Source organism: Cololabis saira, chromosome 17 (assembly GCF_033807715.1).
Source record: "Cololabis saira isolate AMF1-May2022 chromosome 17, fColSai1.1, whole genome shotgun sequence".
Taxonomy (NCBI): Eukaryota; Metazoa; Chordata; class Actinopteri; order Beloniformes; family Belonidae; genus Cololabis; species Cololabis saira.
Window position 1 is genome coordinate 19429148 of NC_084603.1, and position 11790 is coordinate 19440937.

The 11790-nt window shown below is 40.9% G+C and overlaps 1 protein-coding gene across 2 annotated transcripts in view; it reads left to right on the plus strand.

Annotated features, from left to right (window-relative positions):
- Window positions 1-7333, plus strand: part of crtac1b (cartilage acidic protein 1b) — a 36489-nt gene extending 29156 nt beyond the window's left edge. Inside the window, exons 8-15 of one of the 2 annotated variants that reach the window (XM_061744880.1) lie at window positions 353-489; window positions 1391-1473; window positions 1925-2025; window positions 2125-2293; window positions 3465-3610; window positions 4021-4063; window positions 4170-4313; window positions 4580-7333. In XM_061744880.1, the coding sequence (XP_061600864.1) occupies window positions 353-489; window positions 1391-1473; window positions 1925-2025; window positions 2125-2293; window positions 3465-3610; window positions 4021-4063; window positions 4170-4313; window positions 4580-4695 (939 nt within the window). In that variant the 3' untranslated portion in view covers window positions 4696-7333. The remainder of the gene's footprint in view (window positions 1-352; window positions 490-1390; window positions 1474-1924; window positions 2026-2124; window positions 2294-3464; window positions 3611-4020; window positions 4064-4169; window positions 4314-4579) is intronic. The other variant, XM_061744881.1, reaches the window with a different exon arrangement.
- The last annotated feature ends 4457 nt before the right edge of the window (window positions 7334-11790 follow it).

The following is an 11790-nucleotide window of genomic DNA, read 5'->3' on the forward strand; positions in this document are numbered from 1 at the left end:
CGGTTACTTTTCTCATACAAAAACTACTCTGCAGTAGGGACTTCTGTTTGTGTGTGTGTGTGTGGTGGTAGGGGCCTTATGCCTACTTTCCTTATGCTAGAAAATATAAAGAGCCTCTTTGTTCTTGATTGGAAGCTTTAGATTAAACTTTAGATCAACCAGGTCTGTCCAACCCAATGACTGTGCTCTTTTTCTGGAGAGACTGAACCATCACCATCAGGTTATGGCATTATCTCTCAAGCCAGTGGACAACAGCAGGTTCTACCAATGCAAAGTGAAGATATTTGTGTTTCCTTGTGAATGTATGCATGATGGCCATGATGGTTTTTCATGTGTGGATCTTTTCTCTCAGGACATAGCATCGCAGAAGTTTTCCATGCCGTCCCCGGTTCGAACCGTGATTGTTGCAGACTTTGACAATGACAACGAGCTGGAGGTGTTTTTCAACAACATCGCGTACAGAGGCCCCTCAGCCAACAGACTCTTCAGGTACTGACTCCAATAACACGGTAGACACGCACCTGCAGGTACATATGCAGTTTTTGAACAAGCGTGACGCTAAGTTTTAATAACACTTTAATAATGAGCTTAACGAACTACACTTGATTTAATATTCTAAAGATGAGCTTGGAAGCTGTAGAGAATTTAAAATTCCCAGTCGAGGATAGTTATCTAGTCTGGCATCCCGCCTCCTCCTCCTCCTCCTCCTCCACAGATGAATGAATCTTTCATTAAGACAGTTTTAGGTCCCTCTTTGGCTCATGGTTTGCTTTCCTCTCTAGATAATATTAATGAACTCAGAGCTCAAAATGCAATGTGTGATACATATCAGCTGATTGATTGCAGAATGAGTCCATCCTGTCTCAGTAACATCAGACCTAGCATATTTTTGTGCGATGGTCCTAAGCTCAGCGAGATCTAATTTAAATCATAATAATTTTGAGCACACACATATGTGTTTTACATATAGTATATATTAAATTAAGTGGAAAACTGTGCTAGATTTGCCACAAAGTGGCTCCTTGTGTAGAAATGTATTTAAATCTACTGAATTCCTGCAAGCAGCCGTTAACTTTAACATTGCTGAGGGCCAACTAAAGTTTAAACTTTGCATACTGGTGAATACTATGTTGCAAGCCTTTCTTAACATTTAGAGGCTGGCTGCATAATAGTCGAAAAATCAGTGTAATGAAATTGAAAACAAAATATTTCAAATATCATAAAAAACATATTAAATTTGTGTGGAGCGTGTTTCTGAGTGTAATAAGAAGAGTGTTATAATATCCTTTAAATCCTCTTTCCTACTCTTACTGTATATCTATTTGTGGTGACTGTGGTATGAATGTTTTGCCTAGATTTTCTGGGTAATTTTTGTCACTGTGCTTTATAGGGTGAGCAGGAGAGAACATGGGGACCCCCAGATAGAAGAGTTAAATATTGGGGAAGCAGCAGAGCCTGATGGACGGGGAACCGGTAAGTACCGTAAGGCAAAACAGACATTAACAAATGACCAAAGACACAAACCAAGCACTTTATAAGTTACAGCATGAAATATGATGGAATCCAACATGGCAGCTCTGCTTTTGTGAAGCTTCTTTAGCTTCAGTTTTTGTTTACGCTGTCAAAAAGGTGATAATGCTCCTTTATATTTGTTGTGGAGCACTTCCACGTAACTTAGAAGTATTCCACTACTCACTGTAGTGGATTACTCTAAAGTAATCAGTAACAAAAGAGTAAAACTGACAAGCTGCTGTTGTATGTATAAGACCATTAGATGGCATCAGAGCTCCACTAAGGAATACGGCTGCCTCCTACTTTTTTTCCTACATTATCAGCGTGAACTGTTCATCAGCAGGAACATCTTTTTTTGTGAAGGCCGTTTCCTCAAGAGTTTAGCTGAATCATTACCGTAATGGCTCTCCAGGAGCCGTTGCCACAGATTTCGATGGAGATGGACATCTGGAGCTCTTAGTGTCCCATGGTGAGAGCGCTGCACAGCCCCTCTCTGTCTACAAAGTCAACCAGGTGAGTGTGTGTGTTTTTTTCTAAACAGCTTTCAACACGTAGTAGGTTGTATCATCTTAAGCCAAACTCTGTTTTCTCCTCACTCTGCCTGTATGTTAGGGCTTCACTAATTCATGGCTGCGAGTGATTCCTCGTACCCAGTTTGGGGCTTTTGCCAGAGGAGCGAAGGTGGTCGTGTACACAAAGAAGAGTGGCCCACACACACGGATTATTGATGGAGGCTCAGGGTACCTGTGTGAGATGGAGCCTGTGGCCCACTTTGGCCTTGGTAAGACCACCTTTTACAAGCCACTAGGGCTGGGCGATATGGACCAAAAGTCATGTCTCGATATGGCGATACTCGATATATATCTCGATTTTTTTTCTTAATTGGGGTTTCCCCCAAAGCATTATAGCATAGCATCTCTGTTAGCTTCATTTTTTCTGAGGCAAACCCTTAAAAAAACAGTCAGTTTTATACAAAGCCTCGTGCCAAATGTCACACAGGTACCTTTATTAACAGAGGTCTGCACAATATCAAAATGTATAAAAGAAATGAAATAAAAATAAACTGCCTGCATATATAGAATAAAAATGCTTCTTGAATAAAATAAAACAAATATCCCTTTCCTGCATAACAATTAAATTAAAATACACTGTGCAATTAATACAATGTAGACAGTAACATGCAGACTTTTCCACTGAGGTTGACAGTTGTGCAAATAACAAAATATTTGTGCAAATCTCAAATAAAACATTCAAGTCAATTTGTCACAAAATAAGCTATATCAAAAAAAAAAAAAAATTTTTTTTTTTTTTTTTAAATCGATATAAACGATATTGTCTCGTACCATATCGTGTTTGAAAATATATCGATATATATTAAAATCTCGATATATCGCCCAGCGCTACAAGCCACCCACATATGATCTATCATATAAGAAAACCACATCTGCTCTTCTGTAAGGCTGCATCTCACTGGTGTTGCTTTAGATTTACCCTGCTCATCTCCAACGGCCCTTATCTTTTCCACAGAGTTGTAGTTTCAGAAAAAACCAGACTGCAGAGTAGTGGTGGACGCTTCAGATACAGATTCAGAAAAACTTTATTTATCCCCAAGGGGCAATTGCCCACTCATATGAGATTGTGACCATGTGGGTGCAATATTCTTTGGTTTTAAGGCAGGACATCTGTGTGGTAGGGTTACTAAAGATCTGTTTACATTAGAAATGCCACTTTAATTAAGGGCCACAGAGGGAGCCTCAGTAGGTAAGCTTTCTCTGTCCCTGATTAAAACCTGAGCAGGGTGGAGCTCTGTCTGCACGGAGGGCTGGTAAGGTAAAAAGAAAGAGTCTTAACTACTTGGAGTATATACTGTTATGTACGAACCCTCAGTGATCAGATAAGATAATATGTGTCTTCATTTGTGTGTCTGTCATCAATGATCCTCACCGAAACAGGTAAAGATGTAGCCACCAATGTGGAGGTGTACTGGCCAGATGGACGCTCAGTAGCCAGACCCCTGGAGCCTTCGGAAATCAACTCAGTGCTAGAGATCCACTATCCAAGAGATGAGGATGAAATAACTCCAACTGTGGAAATAGAGGTACGAAAGCCATCATAAAAGTAGTCCCCTATCATTCAAAAGAAACCTGTATTCTGTAGAACTTAGCCCTAGATCTACATATAAAGTCTCTTTTTTTAATAACAATAGGGCACTCATGGAGTTTTTGTTCATCAACAAAAAAATGCTGATTCAAAATCGGGTTTGATTTGAGACTAAAATGGTGTGAAGTTGAGATGTTCAGTTCTCTGTTGGCTGTGTTGTTTCTGAGCAGAAGTGCTGCTGAACGAGAAGCAGACGAGTTTGTTTTTGTTTGAAAGACATCAGAAGGATCTAAAGAGGTTCGGTGGTCTTAAATGGTGCAAAGCAGAACAGCAAATGGGCCGATGTTCACTGGGTTTGTCTTAAGACAGTGTAAAAGATTCAAGCTTCATTTTAACTTTGTCTTACAGTGCGGTCATGGGTTTTCTCTGAACGAGAATGGCCGTTGCACAGGTAAGCTGAAACACTTCATCCACTTGTCGAACGCTGTGCTTGTATGCTTGTTCAAAACCACTTATGAGTCATGTGTCTATACATTCCTCACCTCCCCCGCCCCCAGATAAGGATGAGTGTACCCAGTTCCCCTCTGTGTGTCCCTCTGACCGTCCTGTCTGCACCAACACCTTCGGCAGCTATAAGTGCCGCGCCAAGAGGAGATGCAACCAGGGCTTTGAGCCCAATGATGATGGGTCAGCCTGTGTGGGTGAGTGGTCCTGACAGAGACTTAGCTGGATTACCAAGATCAGGAGAACAAAGGATGTGCTTGCCAGAGAGCGACATGTGTTGTTAAGCTTCCCTAATTACGCTAGTTTTGAGTAAAGGCTTAGAGGTGCTAACATTCCTCCGACCGTGTCCCCTCTCTGCACTCGCTGTCTGACATGACTGACTCCCCCATCTGAAGGAGTTGTCTTTTTTTTTGCCATGTTAGTTAACATTTTGCTTCCTTCTTCTTTTCCCTTTTCCCTGCAGCCCAGGTGGCTTACTTTGGGGAGACACGGTCTTGCGGGGAATGCAGTGATTTCCACATGCTTTCTCTCTGTACGCTACTACTCATCTCAGCCTGTCTGCAAGTGGGACTGCTGTAGTTCTCACTGTTTTCCCCCTTCTGCACCACTGAACGGGGTTGTACAGAAACTCTCAATGCAAACTTTTCACCAAAAAAGAAAAAAAATCCCCTTCCTGCTTCTCCTGTGGATTTCTGCTGTCTTTTTCCATCAGGTATTTACAGGCCACCCTTCCACCCCTTGTCGCCACTGCTGTTTGTCACCTTTTAGCTCCCGGCCCCCTCTGGACTTTAAAGAAACATAGGGAAAGCATGCCTGCTGGGAGCCACAAGGATCAGGACTAATTGTGTCACCTATGGAGGCCCTTACTTCATCACCTGACACGTATCTTAGTGGGACCTGAACTGAGGCCAAAACCGCTAGTGGAGCTGCAGTGTAACCACTGCACACACGGAGGCAGATCCACTGACTTAACAGACTTCATTAGATACACGCTGAGACCCGCTCTGTATCTCCACCATGACACGATGCCAATCCTTACAATCACTCTCATTCTGATTATGGACTTATTGGAATACTGAGGAACTCCAAGTTACAGCAGCTTTTGTGTGTATATTTACGTGTGTGTGTGCGTGTGTGCGTGTGTGTGTGTGTGTGTGTGTGTGTGTGTGTGTGTGTGTGTGTGTGTGTGTGTGTGTGTGTGTGTGTGTGTGTGTGTGTGTGTGTGTGTGTGTGTGTGTGTGTGTGTGTGTGTGTGTGTGTGCATGCTGCATTCAGAGACGTGGTTGGGTTGGAGAACATATGCCAGACCATCTGTCTCCACTGGCACGTTACATTTGGTTATTGATGAATAATACAAGAAGATAAAAACAAGCGTATACGTGAGCGAGCATATGAAAACAAAGGATCAGATTTGGATGTTTATGTGGGCAAAAAAGTGCACTTTAACCCCACGTCCCAATCCCACCTTCAAAAAAAAACAAGACAAAATGATATATCTAAGTAATAAAGACAGAGTATCACGCACATGAAGATGAAAAGAAATATTAAAGCAACAAACACAAAAATCATCATTCATTTTAATGTGGGACGGGCAGCATTTTTTACACAATACAATCTCAGTGATGACAGAGTTTAAGACTTTAGAAGTTGAGGCTTGTGATACACCACAATCTTATTAAGTTCTGATTTATCTACCCTGTTGGCTGCATTTTGATGCAAGCTCACTGTTACCCTGCAAGCATATTACCTGTATTTTAAATAATTACTATCTCAATAAATAATTTCTTGAAACAGGTGGATGCTGTAAGTTCCTGTCATCAGAAAGAAGCCATATGTGTTTGAGATGGAAATTATTTTCAGCGGCACATTTGGCATGGAGCCCTGTAATGTGTGTGTGTTTGTGTGTGTGTTGGAAAGAGGAGGTCAAAAGAAAGAAAAAAATTGTTCCCATGTACGTTGTAATGAAGGTAGATGCATATGATTAAAATCTGTGTACCTCACTAATGTCCTTAATAATGCTGTTTCACTCAAGATCTACTGGAACTGAGGTCATTTTACGTGGCAGTCAAGGCCTATATAGAATGGAAGATATATAAAAAATGTTACCCCTCCATCCAAAATGGAGGGATGAAAGTAATCATCAAGCCTGAAAATGAGTTGAAAAGCTAAAAGGAAAAAAAAGGGTGCTTACACTTCGTGTTGCAGGCATCTCCTGGGACTGATGTAGTCGAGCTGTCGGCCTGGTGTGCATGCTAGCGGGGAACGGACAGACACAATCTGACTGTGGTAAATTGTAGCGGTGGTGCAGCCGTTAATCTCAGCTGCCTTCAATAAAAGTTTGCAGCTACGAGATAAAAACGAGACAGTGTTGGTGGTAACTCTCAGCCCTCAGTCACTGTGGCTCTGCACAAAATCATTTCACAGTTTCCACCGATTCCTGTATTTGTGTTCACTCAACAAGTGGACCAAAATGAATTAATATGCTCTGCAATGATCTGGCAACCTGTCTAGGGGGTATCCCACCTTAATGACAGCAGGCATAGGAAGCTGCTGGGCATTTTCACCCTAAATAAGATTAAAGCAGGTATAGAAAATAGAGCAGCTAAGACATGCACTTCAACTATCAACCATGTTATGAGTCTACTGACTTGGAGCTTGAATTCCCCCAAAATAAATCTGGTTCTCAAGCTGGTCTCCATCAGCTGTGGCGCCATCTTTTTTCTCATCTTTATTCTTCACATATGAATCTAGTTCTTCAGCTCACCATCCCTCTGCACAAGATGGAAGTTCCACAAACTCTGATCAGAGCATGTTCGTGCAATTAAAATAATTCACCATGGACCTCTGCATCCTGGCTGTGTTGTTTTGATGTCTTTGTAAGTCAAATAATCCACGGAGAGTGACAGTGACCATTTTAATACGTTTTTGCTCAAATATGTCACAGGGTTGAAAGCAGTTATTGAATAGTAAGGACAAAAAGACACCTCTTTCTCAGCGCGCATCACATTCCTGACCAACGACTGGAACAATAACCTGAGAACAACATCCATTGGTGTAGTAGTAGTCTGCACAAAACTTAAGTATATGATCAAATAAAAAAGAACAACTATTTGCAGTAACGATGTTAACAATGTCGGTTGTAGCTGACCAATTGTCATAATCATGTGTTCAAAATCTGTACCTGTTGTCTAGGATGTGTTTTTATATGTGTTTTCAATTAAGAGTATTGAGCAGGTCTTCTTCATGGACATTTGAATACCTCCCCTCAACATTAAAGGAATATTTTTCCTTAGCCTTCTCATCGTGCATTTTGTCCTTTTACTTCCTACTGCTTCATGTAAGGAATTAGGAGAATTTCAACAGCTAGGAAACAGGTGAGGAACACAGCGAAATTAACACTGGACAGTGTCTATATGTGCCCAGTTTTTTTTTAATATTTTTTTAACACTGGGGATTTTACTGTCAAACAGCTTCTGCTTGTATCTTCTATCTCCTTGTGCAACTGGCAAGTATTCCTTTAGGCCACAGATTTGAAAAAAAAAGAAAGAGTCAAACCGATTTACTCCAAGTAAAATCTTTACATTTTTGCAAATCAAAAGTCCATACTTGGCAAGCCAAAATGAATTCTGTGGGTCATAGCTCTTCAAGAACACCCGAAGATGTCAGGATGACGTGGCGGGACTACGTCAGCATCAATGGAAAAAAGGCTGCAGCTCTCGGGAGGGAGTACCAGGAAAATGATGGTGGAACACCAGTCTGCCTGCACTCTCTCATGCAGAGGAGAGCGTGCAGTACTAGGGCTAGAATCTATAGATGGAGTCCCAGGGAGCAAAGCCCAGCTCGGAGACATTGGGAGTGTTAAAAGAAACTTTGTTCTTAATTTTTTTAAATATCATTCTTAAAAGTGCTCCCATTAATGTCCTTGTAACTTAATTTCAGTCTTGTACAAAAATATCATACAAACTCAAAAACAATGTCATTTTTCAAAACGTATTGATTCAAATCAGGCCGGCAAATGAATTGAATAAATAAATAAAAATAAAAATGTGACATAACAGCGGCTTAAAAATGAAATGTATTAGCAATGTTCAACTTGCATGCCAGCAAACTGAAACAAATGCGCCCAAAACGATCACTTTATTATTAGTTTTTTTTATTTATTTATTGATTGTGAACTATACTCTGAAAGACCCATGCTTCCTTTGTTTTGGTAAACCCTCTTTCCACCGGCAAACGCTTTCCCCTCCATTTAATTGTCAAACTCCTCCACCCCTGCTTGTCATCACTCATCAGTGGGGGAGCCAGTAACGGACAAACGCACCAGGGTAACTGTAACTGAGTTACTTTATTAAACGAGTAATGCATTTGAGGAGGCTAGTTACACAGCTGGCAGAAGCTAATGTTGGCCAGACATAATGATGTTCAGATTACTTTTTGAATAACTCAACTTCCAATTCTTTTGAGTTAAACTACAACAATGTAAAACTGCTTGTGCACAACAATTACATTGTACCAGCTGTCTGGGAATAACTGACAACTTGAGCAGTCTCTGTAAAAACACTTCCCAAGCTTCTCAGTCCTTTCAGAGACTAGTCTGGGCTTGCTTTGTGCTGCAGATTTTCTCAAATCGAGACTGCAGTTTAGAAGCAGCCACTCTGTTAATTTTGAATGTCCAACTTTGATCTATATTTTGTCTTATTTGTCTTATTGAGGCAACTGCAGAAAAACCTATCTCACACAAGCGCAATGTGACAAAAGGAAGAGTTGTGGTCAGCGCTCTTCTGCCCAGCAGTTGGCAGTCCTTTTCCACTCCGATCCAAAATGAAGCCAATGTCTTTGAGTTCAATTCTCGTCTCATCGTTGAATCTGAGGTGACATCAATAAACACTTCCTCTTCTACAGTGCTGAGGTCAGCTGTAGGTGCTGAACTGAAGGGGTCATGGATCCAGTCATATTCATCAGGATCTTGCATTGAGAAATACTTCTGGAAGTGTTTCAGCAATATAGAGACGTGCCTTTTCACATATTGGGTTCACTGGGTTCAGCAGCTTGTTGTCCTCATTGAATCATTTCTAGCTCTCAAAACGAGTCTATATTCCCTTCTTTTGCTTGTGTCTTTCACGTGTGTCTCCCATATATCTAGCTTTTCTCGCTATGAAACAAAACAGCTGTGTGGTCGGGTCCCATTACCTCACAGCGAGCTGGAACAATCAGGGCTGTAAGGGTCTTGTTTTGATGTAGTTCACTGTGGCAATGATGTCAGTCATTACATTGTTCAGCTCAGGACTCCGCTGTTTAGACAGCAGCACTTCTCCATGTATCATACAATGTGTCCACTGCACATTGAGGGACATGCATCTGATGAGCACTTGCAGTCTTCCTCCTCTCCCAGACATAGACTAAGGCCCATCCATACAGATCCCCACACAGTCCATTTCAATTTGGCTTCTTTTAAGTAAGCGTCCATAATTTTGACAATTCATGAGCAGTGGCCCTGTTATTTACACATTTGCAGAAATGATAATTTCCTTCAAGTCATTTGCGTCAATGTGTCTGACATATAGTGTGTTATGAATAAACAGTCTTTGTTACTGTTGTTGCAAAACGACTGTCTCTTATTTTGCCATGAAACTGCTCCTGATTGTGTCATTTGACAGAGGAATAGCTTTCAGTTTGTTGGCTGCTGCTTCATCAATCATGGTTGCAACTATCCAATAGCAGAAGCATTCATTCCCCAGCAATAGTGTGCAACTTTTTAGACTGAGCCATTCCCTGGGCTGCTAGCAGGCTATTGGAGCATTGCAGATACAGATGGTACTTTGGTGAAGCAAAACTGTTGTGTATGACGGCTGAGTAATTTATTTTCCAAAGAAATCGATTGACTTATCTTTGTGTAATTCATACACTTTCTCAATCTTGTGTTATTATTTTAATGGAATACAAGACCTATTATGAAATATATATTAATGGTATCCCTGTTTCCTCATCTACTATGTGTTAGAGATTTTTTTCCATTTAATTTGGCATATGAATATTATACTACAGGTAAAAATAGGTAGATGGTCATGATGGTCATCGATTAACAGACCACTAACAGTATTATTTATCATATCCTTAGTAAATATGTAATCAATCAATGTGCGCAGTAGTGTTTCAAAACCACTGGAGGAATCACACCCACACGCACCTGCAGCAGGTTGATAATCAGCGCCAGGTTAAAGGCCTTGTTCCTCACGCTGCCTGCTGCCAGATGATTATGTGAATCACAACTCACTACTCTGGAATGATTCACTCCAGAGTGGATCTTGAAAAAAATCCAGACCTTCATCAACTCCTGCCTAAGACGACTCTACAACATTAGATGGCTGTGGAAGAGGGCAGGACAGGACCCAGTGGACAAACAAATCTGTCAGAGAAAGTGGCGCTGGATAGGACACACCCTCAGGAAGCCAGCATCCAGCATCACAAGACAGTGACTTGGAATCCACAAGGAAAGAGGAAGAGAGGTCGGCCTCGCAACAGCTGGAGGCGAGACACTGAAGCCGAGCTAAAAAGTCTGGACACCAACTGGAGTTGAGCATCAAGATTAACCCAGAACAGAGTGCGGTGGCGGATTGTCATGGATGGCCTATGCTCAGTTATGAGCAATGAGCCTAAGCAAGCAAGCACTCTGGAGAGCTGGGTGATTACTCTTCGCCCAGCTCTCCAGTGACTTCTACCCCCTTTCTACAGCAGCCGTTTGTCCTGTGGGGTTCACATAAAGAACCGTCTCCACCCTACTCCAGCCTTGTGTCGGCTTTTGGGTTCAACGCGAGTCTCCTGAGCTGAACATATAAGTGGGCAAATGAAATAAGTAGTAAATATATTATATTTCAGAAAAAAAAGTCAAAGAAAAATAAGTAAAGTTTTCTGCAAAACTTTTATCATGGTTGGCATAAGCGATTGAAAAGGAAAAAAGTAAAAAAAAAAATAATTTGGCAAATCACTTAATCTTTTATTTGAGAGTGAAAATGGTACATTGGTAACAGATTTGTCTGCACTAAATATATAATTTGGTGCTTTGTGTTACATTTTTATTATTTTTAAAACCCATAGCATTTAAATGTAGATTTATTTTTAATTTCAGAAAACAATGTAAAAGGTTAAAGTTGTTTTAAGTTGTTTATTTATATTCATTTCAAATTCTGAAAACAATCAAGAGAGGAAATTTTGTTTTAAGGTATACTTTTAAGAAGGTATCTGAAGTGATTAAAAAATATATGAATATATTATATTTAAGTTAAAAAAAGAGCTAGTGGGGGTTTTTTGAAAATATGTATTATTAATATTGGTAGTGGCCTTTTGGAGGTGAAAAAGGTACATAACAATGTTTGGCAAATATGTTTGTCTTTTGTTTGAGAGCGAACATTGTACATTGACAACAGCCGCATTTCTGAATTCTAATAAATGATTTGGTGCTTTGGGTTAAAATTTTAATTTCTTTAAAACCCATAACACTTGTGTGGCAGGGTGCAGGATTGGGGCGTGGTCTGCAGGGGACAGAGGGAGTGCGGGAGAGCAGCGCACAGGTGACACGGTTTGGAACAGCTGATTGTGCACAGGTGTGCCTAATCAATCTCTCTACCTGCCTGTGTACTTGAGTGGTGTGCGGGTCCTGGAGACGGAGGGTGATGA